Here is a 24,056-nt window from a genome sequence, read left to right on the forward strand (position 1 = left end):
ATCATTCAGAGAACCATAACACTTATCTTCTTCTTCATAGACAATCAGAGTAAACATTAAAACGACCTCTTAGACACTAACAGACCGATTCCATTGGGAATGAACAAAATAGCACAAAAAAATCAATTATAGCATAATGATATTAAAATGGCATGCTTCCCTCCTTACAAAAAATGGCATGCTTCCCTTCTTACAAAAAGACATGTACATTAAGCCCAACCTCACACGTTAGATCCCTAAATGTTGCCAAAAAAGAATTTATTTTGTATCCTCAACAGGGTTGACAAAAGCCCAATCTATCATGAAGAGTGGACAAAAGTATACATAAAATCACGTTTGCAGCTACAGATATTTGCAAGAAAAACTGCAGTAAAGAATCTTCCATGAGATAGCACACTAGGCATGTTTCTAATTGATCTGAACATGTACTGTTGGCTTTTGTCATTCACAGCAGATCTACCAGAATTTCCCATACCAGTACAATAGTTCCTTCGGCCTGTCAATCATAGCACAATCTATAAGAATTTTCCATAACAGTACAAGAGTTCACTTGGCTTTTGTAATTCACAGCACAATCTACCAGAATCTTCCATACTGGTACAGTAGTTCCTTTGGCTTTTGTTATATTCACAGCACAATCTAGCCAAATTTTCCATACCAGTCCCTTGTCAAATTTCTCCATTAAACCTGATTGTCAAGTTTTACTCCAGTATTTAACAACCCCCAATGTTGCATCCTGATATGGAACATGCGAGAATAACCTACAATACATCTGCATTCAACACTACACTTAACCATGATTGCTATCAGTTCAAGTAACTACTTTTGTCTGATAAGTCTGTACGTTGTAAACAAAGCTGTTTTTATCCAACCTCTTCAGACCAATGTTAAAACACATGCAGTGGCTTCTTACTATGGCGAAGCTTTTGATATAAAATCTTTATGAAAATTCCTGGAGCTTTCAGTATGGAACTTTAAATTTGTAGAGCACAAACATGTGCTTCTTTGTATAACTTCCAAAAATGTAGCCCTGAAGCTTTTCATAGTGGTAGTCAATGCAGAACAAAAAATTGTTGTAGTTAGAATTATGTGATCTTTGAAATAAAAAGACAAATCTGCAGAACATACCTGTTGGTATCTGTAGGGACATTTATCCCCTGCAAAGGGTTGTCAAGAGAACCATCATATATCTTCATTCTTCAGGTCAAGCATGTGTCTTAGTTAACAGAAAAAGGAACTTGGGATGCAATTAGGCATGCATGGAAACCGAAATTGGCACATTTCCAGATGCTGAGCCGTTGTTTGTGCACACTAATTTGGTGTTAACTCTCGCTTGTTCAAAGCATATATAGTTTAATGATAATCAGCTACATCTACAGCTACTTAAAAGAACATTGTGTAATGTAGTCCATAAGACAGAAAATGGTAGTCAACTGCTTACAAAAAGTACACGCTTGTGTCACATCAACTAATTCATGTTCATGCATTTAAATGTACCAAGATTAGGGGATTCCGCACAGCACCTATCAACTGCTAGTATAAAATTTCCCAGGATTTGGATCACTATTTAGAAATATTGCACGATCATAAGATTCTAGACCTCCACAATTAAGCATGCCCCTCATAATTGTCAAACCAAACAACTTACATGATAGATCTAGGCTCACCACAAGTAATTCCTGTACCAACATAGGGAAAAATAATCTACATTGCTAATCATGTGATTGGCAAGGATGCCACAGAACCTAAAAATTGATCCTCTATTACATCACATGATACTAAGCAGCTCAAAAACTTAGTAATATCCTGTTGATGTCAAAGCATGACATGTTATACTCATCTAACACTGTTACTCTTGGCACCAAACAACAGAAGACTTGACAACTAATATTCTATAGCACCAAACAATAGAAGACATGCCACCTGGTAATCCATACATACAATCCACTGATAGGAATCTTACCATACCTTCACATGCCTGACAGCTTCTTTGGCCACTTGAGCAAATTATGTATTTCCTGCTGAAATTTAAAATTAACTTACCCTTATATATGATAGCCATTGTGTTTCCTGCAGTGTAAATTACAAAGAAAAAATTGCTATAAAATTGAAAAACATTATCCACAAGCTCTGCACAGTGATCATCACGCAGTGTACCATTGATGTTCATTGTTCACTCATCGCTCCAAGTCAAAAAACATGGCAATATGGTACATGCAATGCTAGTGACTGTACATGTGGAAGGTACATAGATTTGACAATGCCACCGTGTGGTTCAGGAAGTGCAAATGCAATCATGACCAAGTCCAAAATGTTCCGGGTACAAAAGCGCCAACCATAAAAATGCTCGAGAAAAGATAATGTACAAGTTCTCGGGAACAAATGGAAAAAGGTACAGATAGCCGCTGGGCGACCCTGAAAGAGGATTGCATGCAAAGAGTTATCATTTAATCATTCAAATTTGATGAATATATATTAAAATTTTCCATACTTTATTAACTTAGGTTGTTCATAAGACGACCAAAAAGGAAAACAGTTTTAACACTTAACCTAAGCTGCTAACCAAATAGAAGACAGATCACCATTGTTTGTTCAATGAATGCCCATAAAAGGCTACAAGCTTCAATAGCTTTCTCAGCAACATCAACTACATATTCATAGTTGTTTAAGTATAAAAAGATTCAGAATCTTAGAAACTAACATGGAACACAACATTACATACTTTAGAAACTACCAAGCATCTGTGTACTTCTGGTGCTTCCAAAACCTAGTGGGTAGTCGAACAGAGGTTCGTTGAATGCCACATATCATATGCACTAACTGATAGAACTTTGAGTATTCTGTCAAGTTTAACACTTTAAAATGCTCTAATAACAAATTAAATGCCAATACAAGCAATTAGTAAAAAATATTCTAGGATAACCTCTCGAGCTTATTCAGTATCTTGTTGGGGTCTTTGCCTTCTCGATGAGAACAATTCGACCTTTCCACTCAGTTTGATCAAGTGCTCTTATTGCAGCATCTGCATCCTCATCTCTCTCGAGTGTTAGAAACCCAAAACCTCTAGAATCTCCAGACCTGCAAAATAAGAGAGTGAATATGTAAGGGTACAACAACTTTAAAATCATATCTTGAGCATCTGCTAATTCACAAAGCTAGCTAAATGGCCCTTTCAACTCAAAGCACCGAACTTAAAACTGATAGGTAATCCAATTTCAAAGATTGTTCTGAAAGGTCAGCCGCAAGTGTATTGCTAGTGATTTATAATGAGATGAGGACAGGAGAGAAAGATTGTTAACTAAGAATGCAAGTTCCATACTTCTGACAAAGCTTCCAACACACCGGTGGTCAACAAATGAGTAGTAAATACTAGCATAAATGCATGAGCACTAGGGAAAAAGAGAACGTTAGAGAATTCATGACAGAACAAATAGCCAACCCCCAAAAAAAACTTCAAAAGAATCAGGGGAAAGCTCAGCAGATGACAAAATCAACTTTGATATCCAAACTATATTTAAGATGTCCAAATTAGTACCCTGCATGAAAAAGATACACAACTTCTTAAATGTAAACAAAGTCTGAAGAAATCTCACCGCTTATCTCGAACAACACGAACATCAGTGACTTTTCCAAATCTACTAAACTTCCTCTCCAAATCTCTCTCTGTGGTGTCAAAGCTGAATCCTGCTATAAATAAGTTATTTCCAGGTTTTCCAAGACCAGTGTTCCTGTTTGGTGGTGGGGACCAAGGCCTGCGTCTTGGAGACCGGTGTCGAGGGCGATATCTTTGAGGGGACCTGCGCCTTGGAGAATATCTGTTCCTTGGTGAATAACGACCCCTGCAATCCATAATCATAAAGCTCATGCAATTAAAATAATTTGATATTTCAAAAAACGAAGAAAATGGTAGCATTATATTTTACTCTTGAGCATGTACGTGGAAAATTAATATCCGGAAAATGCTAATAAGTATGTTTTAAAGGCCATAGCAAAAGAACTAGAAAAACAAAACAGAAACAAGTGACATACCTGGGTGATCTTCGATAATAGTTTCGTGCAGGTGACCTGGACCGAGATCTACCATGATAACCTCTTCCGTAACCAGGTGAAACACCATGTCTTCCAACAGGGGACCGTGACTGGTCATGCTTACGTCGAACTTCTTGAGGTGAATACCTTCTTTTCAGAGATGGAGATACATGCCTAGAAACTGGAGACCTGTGCCTTGCTGGAGAAGATGGTATCTCCCTTCTGGGAAGAGATGGTCTGTGCCTTTCAGGTGAAGGTGACTTGTACTTCCTGGGTGAGGCTGATCTGTGCCTTTCAGGTGAAGGTGACATATACCTCCTAGGTGAGGCCGATCTGTGCCTTTCCGGTGAAGGGGACATGTACCTCCTAGGTGAGGCTGGTCTGTGCCTTTCAGGTGAAGGTGAAATGTACTTCCTAGGTGAGGCTGATCTGCGCCTTTCAGGTGACGGAGAATTGTACCTCCTAGGTGAGCCTGATCTGTGTCTACCAGGAGAACCTGACATTTGCATCGCAGGAGAGGCTGGTCTGCGCCTAATGGGTGAAGAAGGATGCTCTGCAGGAGAAAGTGATCTGCGTGAAACATGAGGCACAGAATTTGTAGGAGAATGTAATTGGTGCCTGGTAGGTGAAGCAGATGTGTAGTTTGCCGGTGATGCGGATCTAGATGGTGATGCTGACACATTTTTTGCAGGTGAAGGCAATCTAGCTCTTACAGGAGATGGGGACCTTTGTCTCAATGGTGTAGATGATTGCCTTGGAGGGGTCTTCCCTGGAGAATCAAACCTCCCATCAGTGAATGATCCTATTTGAACCTTATGCGGACTTGACATTTGTCTTGGAATGGGTGATGCTGATCTAGACTTTGGCACTGGAGACACTGAAGGCCCTTTGCTCATTTCCATCCGCACAGGAGAATATACTCGGGGATTGTCAGTTTCCATCTGCATCGAGAGGCCACCTCCAGTTGTATTTTCCTGCCAAGGCTTCTCTTCATAAGGTTGGTAATCATAATCATCACCTTCATCTTTTGTCACAGCTTGATTGAGATCAAGGTCGGCTGATCTTCTTCCATACTCCTCCCTCGTGCCCCTAGGTAAATCTTCCTGCCTGTCCCAGGACCTTGTAGGTGATTCTAAGGCCATTCCTGTGGGTATATTAATGCAATTGTTATTGTAGAAATATACAGCATCATTATATGGTATCAAAAACATATTGCTCTGTCGAAGTAGAAAAAGTCAGTTATTAAACTAACAAGAAATTATTTCTAAAACATTCATATTAAACTCCAATATGCTCATAATTGTGATTGAATTAGAAATCTTTGTTGTTCTTATGTACTGTATATACAGAATTTTCATTTTTCAAAATTTGGTGATAATCTATAACGTAATCCAATTTGAGATCTTACCCTATTCTTTCTTACCATATAGAATTTACATTTTTCTATGTTTGGTGATAATCTGAAATAATTCGTCCAATGTCCTTAAAATTTTATACATTTTATTAAAAAATAGGGGCACTCTAAAAGACTGCATATTTTATTTTTGTTTTCTTAATCACAAACAGAATTCAATGAGAACAGCCAATTAGAAGGCATGTCAACATATTTAGAACCTGTAACTAGGACTATAATTCACACAAGCAATTCTTAGTAGTACTAGAAAGGAAAATCCTAACAAATTACACTTGAGACAAGCACCACCAAAACCTATCATTTGCCAGGAAAACAATCAATCTGTGCCCTTGAGCAGTGACGATGAATACCGTATCCAGGTACGATACGTTTCAGATTCTGAATCATTTTGGAATCCCTGTGGATTCGGATAGGGTTCTTTCATTTTCCTCCTCAAACGCTTCTGCATTTTCAACCACGAATCCATCACGTTTTTTTTCGAATCAAAGTCAGACATGATTTTCGAATGTTTTCTTTCCAATTTTCAGAATGAAAACAGGTCGTGTAAACCCTAAAAGGCTAAAACGAAAAGTTAGAAAACACATTTTTTTGTTTCCTCCTGTGTTGCGGCAGATAGCAAGAAGAAAGGGCACAATTTGGGCACAAACTGAGCACGACGCGGGCGAACAAGGCACGACTTGGGCACACTTTCTCCTGTGCTGCAGTGAGAGCAGCCGTTTTTCTTCTGCGGCAAGAACAGTTGTGCGAACGGGAGCTGAGCCACAGCAAGGAATGAGCGACCAGGTAAGTTTCAATTTTTTAATTTGTTTCAAATTTTTGCTACATGACATGATTATAGTTTTAGACAAATTTTTATTTGTTTGTTTATTTAATTAGTTTGTTAAGTTTAAATTTATATTTTTATCATTTAATGATTTATATTTATATAATAATAAATCTTAAATATTTTAAAAAAAAAAAATTGGGTAGGTAATAGGCCGAAGCCGCAATATTTTGAATTATTATTATTATTGTTTGATTAGATTGACCCTAGACCTTCCCCATTTTTATGGAAGGCCAAGAGTCACAGCTTAGAATTCCACTTTAGATGTCCCTATTGGGAATTGAACTTGGGTCTCCACAATGAGAACCCAGTGTTTTAACCAGTTAAGCTCAACCCCTTGGACTTAAATATTTAAATTTAATTTAAAGTAAAAATATAATTATTCATAATCATTAACTCAATTAAGTAAACATATATCATATATGTTATAATGATATTTTTACAAACTTTTAAATTACAAAATAATTAAAATATTTGTATTTTATTTAATAATAATACAAATTAAAATTAAATAATTAAATATTCAATTTTCATTTGTATTATTATTAAGATAAATACAAATATTTTAATTATTTTGTAATTTAAAAGTTTGGAACTATATTAATATCATTATATGTTTACTTTCATAATTATTAATCATTGATAATATTTGAGATTCTAATTTTTTATTTTTTTTCTACTTTTTAGGTTGCATATACGTATATATTTATGATTTTTTATGTTTTTGTGTACGGACGTACCCAAAACCCCCCCAAAAAAAATTGCCGTACCAGCATACCGTATCCGTACCCGTACCGGCAACTTAGGAGAAAGGATTGAACTTTTGTAGCACAGAATTAGGTGCTTCAAAAAAAAAAATCCCAAATCATAGAGATTGTAAGGTGAATTCTTCCAGAAAAATACATTGCTCATAAATTTGACAGTCTTAAAAATATGTAGCAGAGAGATGAATGTTTATCTTTCATTGGATTATTTTCCTAAAAATATTATCAAGAGCACCCACTAAGAAATATGCTATAGCCCCATCCATGGGAACATTGCCTTATCCACAAAAGTTTTCCCCAATTAACTGTTTGATAAGACAAACAATAGTCTGTTAGAATCTTAGAGTAGATAAACTAATGTTAAACAACCAAACACGTGATAACAGATGCAGTATGACAGAGAACATGCACATCCCTCAAAATCTTCAAAATCATAAAGAAGTTGCAAGGAAGAAAGCTGTAGAAAACCTCAGGTAAAAAATTATGCAACCACATTAAAAAACTATACAACCATAAAATGGGTTTGCATAAGTGATAAAGAGATAAAATAACGCAAGGCTGGCACCAAATAGCAAACACCACACTCTTGAAAGCAAATATAATCCTGTAAAGTAAAACAAAAAAACAAAAATAGCATTGCCAACTTTAAGGTCCCAGACTAGACAAGATGCCAGTCAGACCTATGACAACCCACAAGAAGAGCAAGTGCATCTTTCAGTTTACTAGTCTCCTGATGTAGGTGTTACTAGTCTCCTGGTGTAGGTGGATAATCAAGAAAGATTTAATTTGAGTATATTCTAGAAAACTGCTTAAATATGTTGGAGCCACATAATGGAAGCACCAACTTTACTCACTGATAATGAGTCCACTATGTGACAAGAAATGTTTGTAATACAAAACTATTTATGCAGATTTTCCAAAATACTCTTAAACATTCAATTCTCCAAACGCGACCTACAAAAGCTAAAGGTTCAATAAAAGAAAATCCAAAGCTAGGCCATGCAGTTTCATGAGGTCTGAGCTCAGGAGCTAAAATAAGAATGATATAAAAGGCAAATAAAAGGTAAAATGAGGATAGAGTGCAGCTGAATCTGGATACTGTTAAAATTTAGAACCAGAAAGATAAAAACTCAGAAATCTGAATCAAGAATCCTTACAAAACACAAAAACACAAATCTCTACCTGAGGGTGAAAAACCCAGCCACACTAAAAATATCTTTATTATCAAAACAAGTCTGATACAAAGCTGATACACTTAGCAAGAAATGATTGTTATCAATTTAACAATCAACCGAATAAGTCAAAAATGACTTCTACAATGCATACCACATATATCCTCCTTCACAATATATATATATATATATCTTGCATGTCGATCATTCACACAAAGGTTATATAGAAAGGATCGAGCGATACACGGAAGCTACTGAAGAATACCTCCTTCGATCTTAATCACGAATGAACACAAAAGCAAAAGAATAAATGGTCTTCCTTTAAATTATACCGCTCACTGAATACAGCTTCTCTTTTCTAAAGAATAAGCACACACTGCTGAAGATCACCAAAATACATAAAATAGATAGAATGCCTGAACTCCATCACAGCCGGAAAACATAGAGATATATAAATGAGTAGAAAAAGTATAACTCTTCACGGAGTAAAGATGAAAAACCACGCTCAAAAGAAAGATGTCAGTTACATGACAGACATCAAGAGAAGTGAACAACGGAGAGAAGTGAACAACGGATGGAATCCAGATCAGACGGTAACGGCAGCCAACGCACAATACTTCCACGAAGCCGCAAGCAACATACACATATACGGTGATGGATATTGGAAAGAACCGAAAACACATACAACATGCTTGGAGATGAAAAAACAGAATTATCACGAACACAGAGCTCAAAAAACAATCGAGCAAAATAGATGAACTGTGAAAGGGTGCAATCAGCAATACAAATCTCACACACATTGCATGAAATGATGTCTCACGAAGTTATACACATTAACACTCCCTCTTAACAAGGGAGATATCATTCACTGATATTCAAGTCATGGAATCTCTCAACATGACAAACACAATATGAAAACAACAAAAATTAATCACGGATTCTCTCAACGTGATAGGCATCATTGATTCACTCAACATGATGTTCACCATGGCTACTCCCATGAGTGAAATAACACAAGCTCTCATCACGGAGTCACTCAACGTGATGTTATCATGGAGTCTTTCAACATGACATTCACTATGGCTACTCCCATTAGTGAAAAGAGCCTCAAGGGCTTTCACCTCAAATTTCTCTGTCACAGAGAAAAGTGCATTACAAGGGATTACACCTCGAACTTCTCCTTCACAGAGAAGAACTCATTAACAACATGTAAAAGATTCATTACAGCTGAGATTCTTTCTCAACAAGAGTATCATTCTCCACAATACCAAGCTTGTCTCGGAAATAACAAAACTTCACTCTAGGAAGTGGCTTGGCGAGAATGTTTGTTGTTTGCTCTTCAATGCAAATGTACTTGAGCTCCATTGTTTTCCTTTGAACCATATCTCTCAAGTAATGATATTTTATTTCCACATGCTTGGATCTATCATGGAAAATAGGATTAACTGAAAGCTTTACACAGCTTTGGTTATCACAAAGAATCACTGTAGGTTTTTGTTGATGTGTGTTTTATGCACATAACATTTCAGAATAAAATACCAAGGTAATTTACCCTCTCTTAAACAAAATCACCTCAAATGCTAAGGATAAGATCAACTAAAATGATTCCAAGGTTTCTACGTGTTAGGTCTTGACGAGTGGGTAACTCAATGGTCGATGTGAATTGCAGTGTTCACTTGGGGACTTAAGCAAATTTTTGGATTATCTTCTTCGATCATGAAGATGCGGAATAGGTGTACTGACAACTTAGGATTTATCAATATGGCTCTGGATTTAATTCTTACTAAAAAAAGGGCAAAAGGAATAGGGTTCAAGAAATCTATTCTAGGCCTAGGAATGTCGGAAATGGTGAACAAATCTAGTGGAATCAAACTAAGCAGGGTCTCACAAACAGGTATTGACACAAGCTTAGTGCAATCGTCTAAAGTATACTTAAGGATTTTTAGACTAACACCATCAAACGTTGACACCATCCAAGTTGATGCTTGTCAAAAAACGCGTAATAGTTGAAGTTAAGCTTACTCAAATTTCCAGTTGACCACACAAGGCGCACTTACTAGCGGCAAGAGGCTAGTGGTATGGATTAAGGATTCCACACAAATATATTCAACAAATCTTTCACTCAATCTAACTTACATGAAAATAAATTCTAATCTAAAATTCTAATCTAACTTGGAGGAATTGAGAACCATGAATGAAAATACAACACTTGAAGAGAAAAATCACCAACAATAGAACAATGATTATGATTCAAATAGCTGCAAGCATATACCAACACTTCTACAAAAACTCTCCCTTACAAATGAGAGACAAGTAGGTATATATAAAGTCTCTTAAAATATGTATGGCCAAGATTGATCCAAGATCAATGGCCAAGATCATGCCAACAAAACCCTAGAATTGCCCTAATTAGGGTTTACATCAAAAATGGTGCCACCAACATATGGCCCAATAAAAAGATACCTAGTCATCAAATAGGGAATCTTCTAGAAGATTCCTCCCTGCATCTCTCTCTCTCCTAGCATATTCCAAGAATCTAGTCAATAATGAATCTAACTCCTCCATGGAAATGCTAGGCAAGGTATCCTGCTATAAATCAATCACGTCCGATGAATCCGAGCAAGCGTCCAAAGTGTTCTCCCAATCTGGCATGAGCTTCTACGAACTATAAACATGAATCAACAAAGAGACCAAGTCGTCTATCTGGCTCTTCTTCAAAGAGTCCAACTGGCAAAAATACATAAACTTCATCTTGTCTCTTAATTCGGCTTAAGTGTAAACCACTAGCATCACTAACATCAACACCCAATAATTCATCAATTGAGGCAAGGATCTTCATCTGAATGTCCTGAATCAACCCCTCCATCTCCATGCAACTCGACCGGGCGTTCTCATAAGTTGATCTCTTCATGGCCAATGAACAATACCAACCATGGAAATCGCATCTATCTCCACTGTGCACAATGTTCTCGCTGACCAAGGTGGAATTAGGAATCTTCTTCGAAGCCTGGAGACGTGGAATAGTCTTCTCCTGAATAGGCCGGAATTCTTCCCAAACTCCCTCCAAATATTGGATTCTAAATACGAGCCCTATTATCCTATCATATGCCTAGACAAACTGAGTAAGGAAATCATCTGCCTGCTTTCTTGTACTCTCAATCCATGTGTATCTCTCGCTGCCTCATAGTGTGAATGTATTACATGGTCAACTGCAATAGGGGAAATAAGGGTGGGATTTTCACGCCTTATCCCTACAATATACTCTCTAAGTCTGATTTTTTCTTCTCTATACCTTCCAACTTTCTTATCTGGATAAAATCTTTCTTTTTTCTTGAAGGTTGCAAATCAATAGAATGCAAGCTCCTCACTCGCAGTGCTAGTGGCTAAGGCTGACTGGCAACCCTCTGATATCTTCCCAACTAAAATAGGGAATGTCATGCCTGTCCCATGCTTCTCTCTCTGAATGGCATCAAATTCTAGAAGTTGTCTCACCACTTCCAACAAGATCATTCTGTCAAACGGATACCTAGGAAGCCTATAGGGTTCGAATTGAAACCCATGAATCCTAAGGTACGTGAAAGTGGAAAACTAAATATACCACGATCCATATTTCTCTATTAGCTCTGTTGCCTCCTTGGACAATCTTTTGTGGATTCCGCCTTGCAACATCCATGTGATGTACATTGCGAATACGTTATTCACTCTCTTGTAGTCTTCAATTTTGTACATGCTTAGCTAGGGGTAGCACTCATGACTCCTGAATTGTCCCTACCCATTCCCGACTTCACCTTTGCATATCAATCCTCTCTATGAAAAGAATCGTGCAAGCAAGTATATTAGGTAGGAAGTCATGGCGAATGACTTGGACTGCTCTACATTCCTCAACTGAAAGTCTAGATTGTCACTTATAATATTAGACCAATTTACCAATGTTCCTCTAAGACAATCCTAGATGAAATAGAACATCCATCCATCGAATATTGCTCCCTGCGGCATCCCCATCACTCTGTTGAGTAGGAATATTAAGTCACTATACTTCTCTTTGAAGTCTGTGCACATGAGTGTCTTGGGAGCCTTGGAATGATGAAGCCTAGGCTCAATCATCCACTCTTTATTTATCATATTCTTGCAAGCACCCATCTTCTTCATGTACCGCTCTTTATACTCATCCTTGGTCACATCCTTCATATTTGTTCCACGTAGAATTCCGAACACCTCAGCAATAGCATCCTCAGCAAGGTAGCCAATGACAACGCCCTTAGGACTTTCGATCATTCGTGTGAGAGGATCATAACATCGTGCACACTCCAGGATAAGCTCACTGCACTGTATGGACTGTGGAAATCCAGCGGCATGAAAAATACCACTCTTCATAATGTTCACATATGTCGGGGAAGGAATCTGATTTCCAACTCCGAACATCCGTTGTCGCATCTGGTTCAGGTCTAGGAAATGCATGTTCGTATCTATGATCTCTCTCCATCTGGATGAAATCTTAGGCTCTGGATAGAATCTAGTCTCCGGCATCTTCAACAGTTCTTTCCTTTCCTTAAATCCGAACTTCGACATCACACATGTACGAAGCTTGAAGTTAGAACTTAGGAAAATAAATAAAATTCTTGACTTTCTAAAGATTTTAAGCTAATTAGAGCATAAAGTCAAGAAAATAGTCCACACTCTTGGTAGATCTTGACAATTAGATTCGAAATGTGACAACGTTAGGGCATGGAAACCCTCTATAAAATTCATTAAAACCTCTTTACACTTAGAAATTATGCAAACTAAAGTACAAAGGAGTATACCGGATCAGCAGTGACTAAGGAAAGGTGTGAAAGGTTGTGTTTTCACACAAAGCATGTCTGAGGACACCTTCCGCAGTCAACAATGGAAGTCAACAAAATCTGAGGACAACCTGAAAATTAAACTTTTAAAACATGTTGTAATCATCTAGATATGCATAATTTGATGAGAATCAACCTTCCAAGGCAAACACAAGAAAATCTGAGTGTGTATATAGGGCAGGAAATGAAAACTTAGACTAAAGACAAATCTGGAAATGAAGTTTTCAGACTTACCAGCACCCTTAGGAATGATAAAATACTCAGAAATAAACTCTGGAATGAAGCAAAAATGCTTCCCAAGTGAAATTGCAAGGTAGGTAGGTGGCTGGAAAAACTTGTTTTCTGAGGACAGCACCCCTACAATGGAGTTTCAGGTCTGCAACAATGGAAGATAACTCTGAAAATTGATTGAAAATGTCTACAATCAGCTCCTTGGATAAAATCTCTTAAGGCACAAAATAGTTGGGAACAAGGTTTAAGTCTGAAAGTTGATTTTCCAGCCAGCTATGGAGGTTGAACAAGCTGCAATAATGGAGGACAAACTCAGATCTGCAACATATCAGCAAGCTGGGAATGATAGCAGCCCAAACAATGGCACAAACACTTGCCAAACTAAAATCGAAATTTCCAGCTATTAGAAAATTATGAAAATGTCTTCAATCAAGCTCGAATCTGCAACACAATCTGCAATGAAGGTCTGGGACAGCCAGCAATAATGGTGGAAAAAATCGCCAAAAGTCATCAAACACCAAAAATCGCCAATTTCCACAAAATCGTGATTTTCACCAAAAATGGCAAACTTCACCAAAAAATCGAAAATCTGGAAATGATCTTCAATGGCAACAATGGAAAGGATTGCCAAGCTGGAAAAAAAAAATGGAAGCCTTCAATCAAACACTTCACTTCAATACTTCGCCAAAATTCGCCAATAAGAGAGGAAAATCGCCAAACATGGAGACACCTGGCAAAATAAAATATTGTTGGAGACTCCTCTCTTATACTTGCTTTTGCCTCACTTTCACCACACAAGCAATGTGGGATAAAATACTTGCTTATATACTTGTTTGGTAAAACTAACTTGCTTCTAGAAGGGTAAAAAACATTAAATTGTCATTGCAAGTTATTTAATTTTGTTTTTAAAATTTTAAATAATCGTCAATCACCATTTAAAAACAATTAAAATGTGGCTCATTTTATTAAATATTTCAATTTTAAGTCAAAATTGAGCCTTTGGGGGGAAATCGATATGGATAGGGATTAAGAAATCCCATTAAAATCATTTAAAACACCAAAATATTCCCCACAAGGGAAAATCGATGTCAGTATGGATAAAAATCCATGATAAAACTCATCAAAATGCATACAAAACAGGCCAGGGGAAAATCGATGGGAGCATGGACAAGGAATCCACACTCCAAATTCACTTCATTTGCAAAAAATACTCCCCGATGGAATTTCGACCTTAGTCTGGAAGAAAATCCAGACTCAAAATTCATCAAATTGCTCTCAATGGAAAATCGACTTGGGTATGGACTGAGAGTCTGCACAAAAATCTGCATTAACTTGTCACAAAACAACCTAGTGGAAAATCGACCCAGGCATGGAATCATCCTCAACTTCATCCTCACTCCCGATGGAAAAACGAAGGCAGTCTGGAAAAATCCTGACATAGTCAAATTTTAATGCTTCCAGGGGAAAAATGACCCAAAGCATGGATAAACAGTGGTGGAAAATCATAGACAATATGGATTTCAGGGGAAACCCATGTGTAGTGTGGATTTTGAGTGGGAGAAAAAGATGGGTAGTCTGGAATATGAGGGGAAAAGCACCTCTCACATGGAATTTTGACCTTTCAACCCTTAGAATATGGATTTCCCTTTAGGAATTTGACATTTTAACCACTCAAAATCTCTAGAAAACTCTGAAACTTGATAAAACTCAACTGGACTTAGGCAAATTTTCCAAAAAATTGAGCGAAACATAAGGAAATTTATCGGGATAAAGTGCGAAATCAACTTGAATAATACCTTGAGAGCGAGAAAACAACTCCAAAAGGTCTGAAAAATACCTTGGCACTTTAAAATCACCGACGCGCGTGTTTAAAAGCACATTAACGCTCAAGAAGGTCAACACTTAGACAAAATTAGGATCATTAAAATTCCAACGTTTGCAACTTGATCCTATAACTTCAAAAACCCTAAACGGCATTAGGCATGATCAAAACTCCGAGACTCAAGCAATTTGCGAAGCCACACTGCTTCTCTTGCAACCACACAAGCTGCAACATATTCCGCTTCAGTTATACTCTTAGCAACACATGATTGTTTCCTGCTGCACCAGGAAATCATAGTTGATCCTAGGCTGAAACAACATCCTGAAGTGCTTTTCCTGTCAGGAACACATCATGCCCAATCTGAATCAGAAAAACCCTGCAATTTCAAGACTTCACAAGAAGTATATTTCAGGCCATATCCCACTGTACCACGCACATATCTCAATATATGTTTAGCTGCAACAAGATGAATTTGTCTAGGCTCACACATAAATTGACTGAAAGTGTTAACAACATAACACATGTCAGGCCTTGTATTGACTAAATACATCAAAGATCCAATCAATTGTCTATACATAGTAGGATCAACTAAGTCTGAACTAGTTGTAACCTCATGTAACTTTTTCAAATTTGCTTCCATGGGGGTTGCCATAGACTTGCAATCTAACATACCAAATCTTTTCAAAAGATCAATGGCATATTTACCTGACTCAATATGACTTCATTTGGTCTTTGCCACCCTTCTAAACCAAGAAAATATTGCATCAAACCAAAATCTAGCAATGAGATCATCCTCTCCAGTAAGAAATAAATCATCAACATATAAAACTAAAATTAAGGCTTTAGCATCAATTACCTTGAAGTAGATATTTGAATCTGCATCATTTTTTAGAAAACCCAAGTTCAACAAATACTGATCAACTCTTTCATACCAAGCGCGTGGAGCTTGCTTAAGGCCATACAAGGCCTTTTTCAATTGCATACATGTGATTCTTTCTCATGGATCACAAATCCAACTGGTTGTTCAATAAAAACTTCTTCAATTACACTATTCAATAATGATGTCTTTACATCCATCTGATGCAATTTCCACCCTTTAACAGCTGCAATAGCAATAATATTTCCGATAGAAGTGTAACGTGCTATAGGTGCAAAAGTCTCTTCATAGTCTATGCCATCTTTTTGTAAATGATGTTTAATTTACATTCAATATGCAAGTTGTATTCTATTAAAATAATCTTGTTGCATTTATTATTGCCTTAATGTATAAATCTGACTATCTTCTTGTTTGTGGCAGGTGAGAGGAGCATTTAATATTTTCTATGTCCTATCTCACGAATGCCACTCAATATAAGTATATAACAAATGGGGCACGGTCAAGCAATGCCTTGATCGGTCATGACCGATCAAGACATTACTTGATCGTGCCTCTTTGTTTATACTAAACAAATGCATGTTCAACGTTAATGCCAATCGGTGTGGGAGTAGTATTACAACCGATGTCTATCGGTGTTTGCTCAATGCTAACAGCCGATAGTTATCGACGTGTTAGCCTTAACAACCGATAACTATCGATGTAGGCTTAACACCCGATAACTATCGGTGACCTTTGTTATAATGCCACCCAATATATTATATGCAACCCGATATATTAATCGGTGTTTTCATTAATCATTTATTTATCATTATATATGTTAATCGATATACATCTAAATACAAGATTTATTAATCGATGAACATAAACAAAATGCATAGTATGATTATCAATGATAAGGTTATTTATATGCAAATGTAGAATGGCTATCAAAGAGGAATTAATTGCTTGAAGGTTTTATCATGGTTATCGATATGATAAATGATTGAATGAGAGACTTCATTTATCTCTCATTCAATCATTTATCTTACTGAAGCTATCATACATTAACACTCCCTCTTAGCTAGGTAAGATGAATGTAGACAATATATTCAAGCATCAAAATTCAATTGATAGTTAGCATTTTAGACATTCTTAGGAAGTCATACCACCTAATCATATGATATGAGGTATCACTTGAACACGTGATACTGAAGTTCATCACATCAATCTTGTGATTGACAGGATATCACCTAAGCATGTGATATCAGTATTGCCTACACACGCAATACTTAACGATAATCATATGAGAAAGATTAATTTCTCACCTTATCCAAGTTGTGATATGTGCACTAACACTTTATACAAATGTTTTATCACAACACAATCATGGCATATCCATGACACACCAGAGATCCAACATGATAACTGGTTTGGACATTATAAGATCGTCACCTTATAATGTCCCCATACAAGTGTTCACTATCTTGAGAGATCATCACCTCTTAGATATGAACCCAGGGGATAGAATCCAAAAATTGTCCTAACATGACAAAGAGGTTTACACATTAAACATCTTATAGGTATGCAAACATAGATTACAAAGCAAATTACCTTTCTATCATACCTAAACCTTTTCTGAAGTGATCAACCTTCACTCTGGAAAGGGGTTTGGTCAGAATATTTGTAGTTTGATCTCCTATACAAACATATTCTAGTTGGATTGCATTCCTATCTACCATATCTCGCACATAGCGGTATGGAATCTCAATATGCTTGGATCTATCATGAAACACTGGGTTTACTAAAAGTTTTATGCAACTCTGGTTGTCACAGTGTATAACAGTGGGTTTCATAGGTTCTCCAAACCACCCCACAAGCAACTTTCTAAGCCATACTGCCTCTCGGGCAGCCATAGAAGCTGCAATGTATTCTACCTCGATGGAGCTTTGAGCTACAGAAGACTGCTTCTTACTGATCCAAGATATCATATCTGAACCTAGACTGAAGCAACACCCTGAAGTGCTTTTCCTATCTGTCACACTTCCAGCCCAATCTAAATTTGTAAATCCATGTAGGTTTATATCAACTTTCTCATATTTGAAACCAAGGTTTAGGGTACCTTGTAGGTATCTCATAATGTGTTTTACTGCAACCAGGTGTATCTCCTTCGGTTCACACATAAACTGGCTTAGAGCATTAATTGCATAACAGATATCTGGTCTTGTATTTACCAGGTACATCAGGGATCCAATCATCTGTCTGTATTGAGTAGGATCGGAGGGTTGTGACTCTGTTGCTGCTTCTTTAAGTTTATGTAAGTTGGTTTCCATAGGAGAGGTCATGGGTCTACAGTTCAGCATTCCGAATCTCTTCAAAATATCCAAGGTGTACTTTCCTTGGTTTAGTATAATGTTGTCATAATTATGCCATACTTCCAATCCTAGGAAGTAATGAAAGAGTCCTAAGTCCTTCATATCAAATTCTTTTGATAGATCATTCTTGCATTGATCTATAAGGTGGTCATTTCCTGTGATTAACAAGTCATCAACATATAAGATCAATATTAGCATATCACCTTTATTTCTTTTGTAGTAGAGATTAGGATCTGCATCATTTTTGGAGAAGCCTAGTCCTGAGAGATAGGTGTCAATTCTTTCATACCAAGCCCTGGGAGCCTGTTTGAGCCCATAGAGAACTTTCTTGAGTCTACACACATGAGACTCTGCATCATGAATTTCAAACCCTTCAGGTTGCTCTAGGTAGACTTCTTCTGAGATCTCACCATTTAGAAAGGTTGTCTTAACATCCATTTGGTGTACCTTCCATCCTTTTGCTGCTGCAATGGCTAATACAGCTCTTACTGATGTATACCTGGCAAAAGGTGCAAAGGTTTCTTCATAATCTATTCCCTCCCTTTGTGAGAAGCCTCTGGCTACAAATCTGGCCTTGTGTTTTTCAATACTGCCGTCTGCAGCATGTTTGATTTTGAACAGCCATTTAGATGAAACCACAGATTTCTTGGTTGGCCTAAGAACAATCTCCCAAACATCATTTTTCATAATGGACTAATACTCTTCAGACATGGCATCCTTCCATACTTGATGTTCAAGTGCATTTGATACATTGTTTGGTTCAGCTTTTAGAGAGGTCATTCATAAGAGCAACATAGCTAGTGAATTTATTAGGCTTTTTGCTTTCTCTGAAGGTTCCCAAGGGAGCAACAAACTTCTGAGCTTCTTCTACAGTTTTGGTGGCCCATAGTGGTCTTTTCTTGAGGTTTTCTCTAGGTGGACTTTGAGTTTCACTCATAGTTTCCTCAGGATTCTCTCTCTGAAGCTCAGGAGTAGGATCTCTATCTAAGCTAGGGTTGGGAATATAGACTTCAGGATCCAGAGAGCTTTGGGCTCTTTTGAAGGCTAAGTTTTCTTCAAAGATCACATCCCTACTTAGTTCAATATTCTTTTGACCAGGTATATATATCCTGTAGACTTTGGAGGTTTCACTATATCCTACAAAAATTCCCCTTTTTCCAGAAGGCTCTAATTTTAATCTTTTCTCCTTAGGTACATGAATATAGACAGGGCATCCAAAAATCCTAAGGTGGCTTATATCTGGTTTTGATTTAGTAAAGACTTCCTTAGGGGTCTTGTCTTCAAGATGAGAGTGAGGACATCTGTTTTGAATATATACAGCAGTGCAAGTTGCTTCTGCCCAAAGATTGATATTTAGATTCTGATCAAGAATCATAGCTTTGGCAGCTTCAACGATTGTCCTATTTTTCCTTTCTGCTATCCCATTTTGTTGAGGGTTGTAAGGTATTGTTAACTCCCTCTTAATCCCTGAATTTTTACAAAACTCTTTAAATAATTCTGATGTGTATTCCCCCCCATTATCAGTTCTTAAGGTTTTAATTTTGTTTCCTGAGTAGTTCTCTGTTAGTGATTTGAATTCTTTAAACCTATTATGGATCTCTTCTGATTCTTTACATTTCAGAAAGTAGATCCAGGTTTTCCTAGAGTAGTCATCAACAAATATTACATAATACAGAAATCCCCCCAATGAATTTACAGACATAGGTCCACATACATCAGAATGAACTAACTCTAAAATTTTACTTGTTTTCCTAGTACTACTCTGAAAAGCACCCTTAGTATTTTTACCTAGGGCACATCCTGTGCATGCCCCTGAATGATATTGCTTTAGCTTAGGTAGACCTGTGACAAGGTCTCCCATTGATGATAAAGCTCTAAAATTTAGGTGGCCTAGTCTTCTATGCCAAATTTCATTGGCATCTGTAGTTTCATGAATTAGGGCTAAGTTGGGCTCTATGCATAACTCATATAAGTAGCCTTGTCTTTGACCAATTGTTTTAGTTTTCTTGATGGACGAGTTTTTTGGCCAAACCAACACTTTGTTGTCCATGAAGGTCACTTTGTATCCATTGTCCTTCAGTGCTGATATTGAGACAAGATTCCTCTTAATGCCTAGAACATATAGCACTCCTCTAAGTTGTAATGATACACCTGACTTTAGTTTGATGGTGCAGTTTCCAACTCCTTTGACAGGGTTTGTAGAGTCATCTTTGATGGTTACCTCTTCATCATTCTCCTCTTTCATGGAGTCTAGTACTTCTCTGAATCTTGTGATGTGTCTGGATGAGCCACTGTCGATCACCCAGGAGTTCACTTGTTTGATGCTTGATTTGTGAGTGCTGAATAGAGTACATACTTCTCGGAGTCCTCTTCCCTTTCCGATTTTCCTGTTTTGACAAATGTGGCTTGTTTAGCTCTTTCTGGACATTTTGCAACATAGTGCCCAAATTTGTCACATCTGTAACACTGAATTTGAGAGAGGTCCTTCTTGAAGGAGTTCTTGCTGTGACGACCTTTTCTCTTCCTAAATTGCTTCTTCTTGCCCTTTCTGTCTGAGTTCGTATTTAGAACTTGAAGATCTTCATCTATATTCTTTTGTTTGATCCCTTTCTTATTTTGCCTTGATTCCTCTTGGAGACAGTTAGCCTTTAGCCTATCGAATTTTGGAAAGTTATCCCTTGCACTGATGCCTTGGACGAACGTTTCCCAAATACTAGGCAACCCATCTAAAGCAATGAGGGTTAATTCTTTGCTTTGGATCTCATATCCAAGGGTTGCTAGTTCATCCCTTAAGGTAGATATTCGCATAAAGTAGGCATTGACTGATTCCCCTTTTATCATGGATATATGATTTATCTTTCTTTTTAGAGCCAATGTTCTACTGGCATTGGATATCTCAAAAGCGTCTTCAAGTGCTTTGAAAATGTTGAAAGCTATTTCATGTTTCTTTATAATGGGCATAATATTGTTCCTTACCCCATCGACTATGATTTTGATAGCCTTATCATTTCCTTCTCTCCAAATTGCTTTGTCAAGTTCAGTCTCAGGTTCTTTAGTTTCAGCCTTTACAAATGATTCAACTTTATTTTCTTTTAGAATCATTTGAATTCTGAATTTCCATGCGGAGAAGTCGTCACCCCCTGCGATTCTATCTTCAAATCTGATAGCGCTAGCCATTGATAGGATTGTGATGTTGAATATATACTTGATTTGAATTTTACGTAAAATTCAACAGCCTCAGGTTCGATTTAACTATAGCTCTGATATCATGTAAATGATGTTCAATTTACATTCAATATGCAAGTTGTATTCTATTAAAATAATCTTCTTGTATTTATTATTGCCTTAATGTATAAATCTGACTATCTTCTTGTTTGTGGCAGGTGAGAGGAGCATTTAATATTTTCTATGTCCTATCTCACGAATGCCACTCAATATAAGTATATAACAAATGGGGCACGATCAAGCAATGCCTTGATCGGTCATGACCGATCAAGACATTACTTGATCGTGCCTCTTTGTTTATACTAAACAAATGCATGTTCAACGTTAATGCCAATCGGTGTGGGAGTAGTATTACAACCGATGTCTATTGGTGTTTGCTCAATGCTAACAGCCGATAGTTATCGGTGCAGGCTTAACACTCGATAACTATCGGTGACCTTTGTTATAATGCCACCCGATATATTATATGCAACCCGATATATTAATCGGTGTTTTCTTTAATCATTTATTTATCATTATATATGTTAATCGATATACATCTAAATACAAGATTTATTAATCGATTAACATAAACAAAATGCATAGTATGATTATCAATGAATAGGTTATTTATATGCAAATGTAGAATAGGCGTCAAAGAGGAATTAATTGCTTGAAGGTTTTATCATGGTTATCGATATGATAAATGATTGAATGAGAGACTTCATTTATCTCTCATTCAATCATTTATCTTACCGAAGCTATCATGCATTAACACCTTTTGTGAAAAACCTCTAGCTACAAATCTAGCTTTATATTTTTCTACACTCCCATCAGCTACATGTTTAATTTTGAATAGCCACTTAGAAGAAACAACAGATTTACCTTTGGGCCTAGGAACAATATCCCACACATCATTTTTGATAATGGATTGATACTCCTCCATCATGGCATCCTTCCACACTTGCTGATTTGAAGCTTCTTCAAAATTAGAAGCCTCGGATGCTATAAAGTGACTCATTAAAGCTACATATCCTACAAACTTATGAGACCTTTTACTCTCTCTAAAGGTGCCACGAGGGGCTGCATATTTTTCAGCCTCTTCCATAGTGTGTCGAGCCCACAATGGTCTTTTCTTATTAGCTGAAATATTATTGGAACCTACATAAGTATCTATATAATCAATTGGATCAACAGGATCAGCAAAGTTTTCTAAATCTGTATTCTCCCCATGGATCTCTGAAGGTGAATCGGGATTACCCATATCTACGTCTTGAGGAGGCTCAAAGTCTTCTCTATCAAATTCCATGATAGACTCTTTGGATTTCTTGCAAGCTACATCTTCATCAAAAGAGACATCCCTGCTGATTTCAATTTGCTTTTGACCTGGAATGTAGATTCTGCATGCTTTTGAGGATTCACTATAACCAACAAAGATGCCTTTCTTTCTTGAAGGTTCCAACTTAGTTCTTTTCTCTTTAGGAACTTGAAAAAAAAACAAGACATCCAAAAATTCTGAGGTGACTAATGTTTGGTTTGATACCTGAAAAAACTTCTTCTAGAGTCATGTTGTCTAGGATTTGATGAGGACTACGATTCTAAATGTATATTGTTGTCTTGCAAGCCTCTGCCCATAAAAATGATTGAAGACTTTGATCATGGATCATAGCCTTCGCTGCCTCGACAATTGTCATGTTCTTTCTTTCAGGTACACCATTTTGTTGAGGATTATAAGGAACACGGAACTCCCTTAATCCTAGCTTCAACACAAAAGTTATGAAATAAACCAAAAAAATATTCTCCCCCATTATCAGATCTTAGAACCTTTATTTTCTTGTTGAATAAATTTTCAACAAGTGCTTTAAATTCTTTAAATCTGGACAGCACTTCATCACATTCTTTAGACTTAAGAAAATAAATCCAACACTTACGAGAAAAGTCATCAATGAAGGTAACATAATACCAAAAACCACCAAGGGAAGCAACTGACATAGGGCCACACAAATCAGAATGAATTAACTCTAGAATATCCTTTGCTCTATTTTCACTACTATGAAAAGTACTCTTAACATTCTTACCTAGAGCACATCCCTTGCAGACACCTTCATGGTTTTGATTTAGCTTTGGAAGACGAAGTTCTGAAATTTCGGTTACCAAATCTTTTATGCCACAGCTCACTTGAACTTGTAGAATCATGAGCTAATGCTTGGATAGGACGGGCTGAAAGCTTGTAAAGGCTGTCATGACAAACACCAATCTCACGAGCTGACTGGATGCTGGTGTTCTTCTTCCATGAAAGAACTTTTCCATCAGCAAAAGCAACATAACCCTTGTCTTCTAATGCTAAAATAGAAATCAGATTCCTCTTAATGCCAGGAACAAAAAGAACATCGCTCAGAAGAAGAGGAATACCAGAATCCAACTGAAAGGAAGTAGAACCAGCACCCTTTACAAAATAACATGCATCATCACCAATGATAACTTGAAGATGAGAATCTTTTTCCTTCAAGTTGGAAAGATGTTCACGA

General features: G+C 37.0%; 1 protein-coding gene across 5 annotated transcripts in view; it reads right to left on the reverse strand.

Annotated features, from left to right (window-relative positions):
• Positions 1–241: 241 nt before the first annotated feature.
• The window catches only part of LOC131026993 (uncharacterized), a 33,797-nt gene continuing 9,982 nt past the window's right edge, over positions 242–24,056 (reverse strand). For 3 of the 5 annotated variants that reach the window (XM_057956999.2, XM_057956998.2, XM_057957000.2), the window contains 3 exons: positions 4,030–5,173; positions 3,594–3,839; positions 2,474–3,078 (listed from right to left, as the gene is read on the reverse strand). In XM_057956999.2, the coding sequence (XP_057812982.2) occupies positions 2,937–3,078; positions 3,594–3,839; positions 4,030–5,171 (1,530 nt within the window). In that variant the 5' untranslated portion in view covers positions 5,172–5,173 and the 3' untranslated portion in view covers positions 2,474–2,936. Of the gene's footprint in view, positions 2,416–2,473; positions 3,079–3,593; positions 3,840–4,029; positions 5,174–24,056 lie in introns of those variants that run through there. The other 2 variants (XR_009102429.2, XM_059212014.1) reach the window with 2 other exon arrangements.

This window comes from Cryptomeria japonica, chromosome 10, assembly GCF_030272615.1.
Source record: "Cryptomeria japonica chromosome 10, Sugi_1.0, whole genome shotgun sequence".
Classification (NCBI taxonomy): Eukaryota; Viridiplantae; Streptophyta; class Pinopsida; order Cupressales; family Cupressaceae; genus Cryptomeria; species Cryptomeria japonica.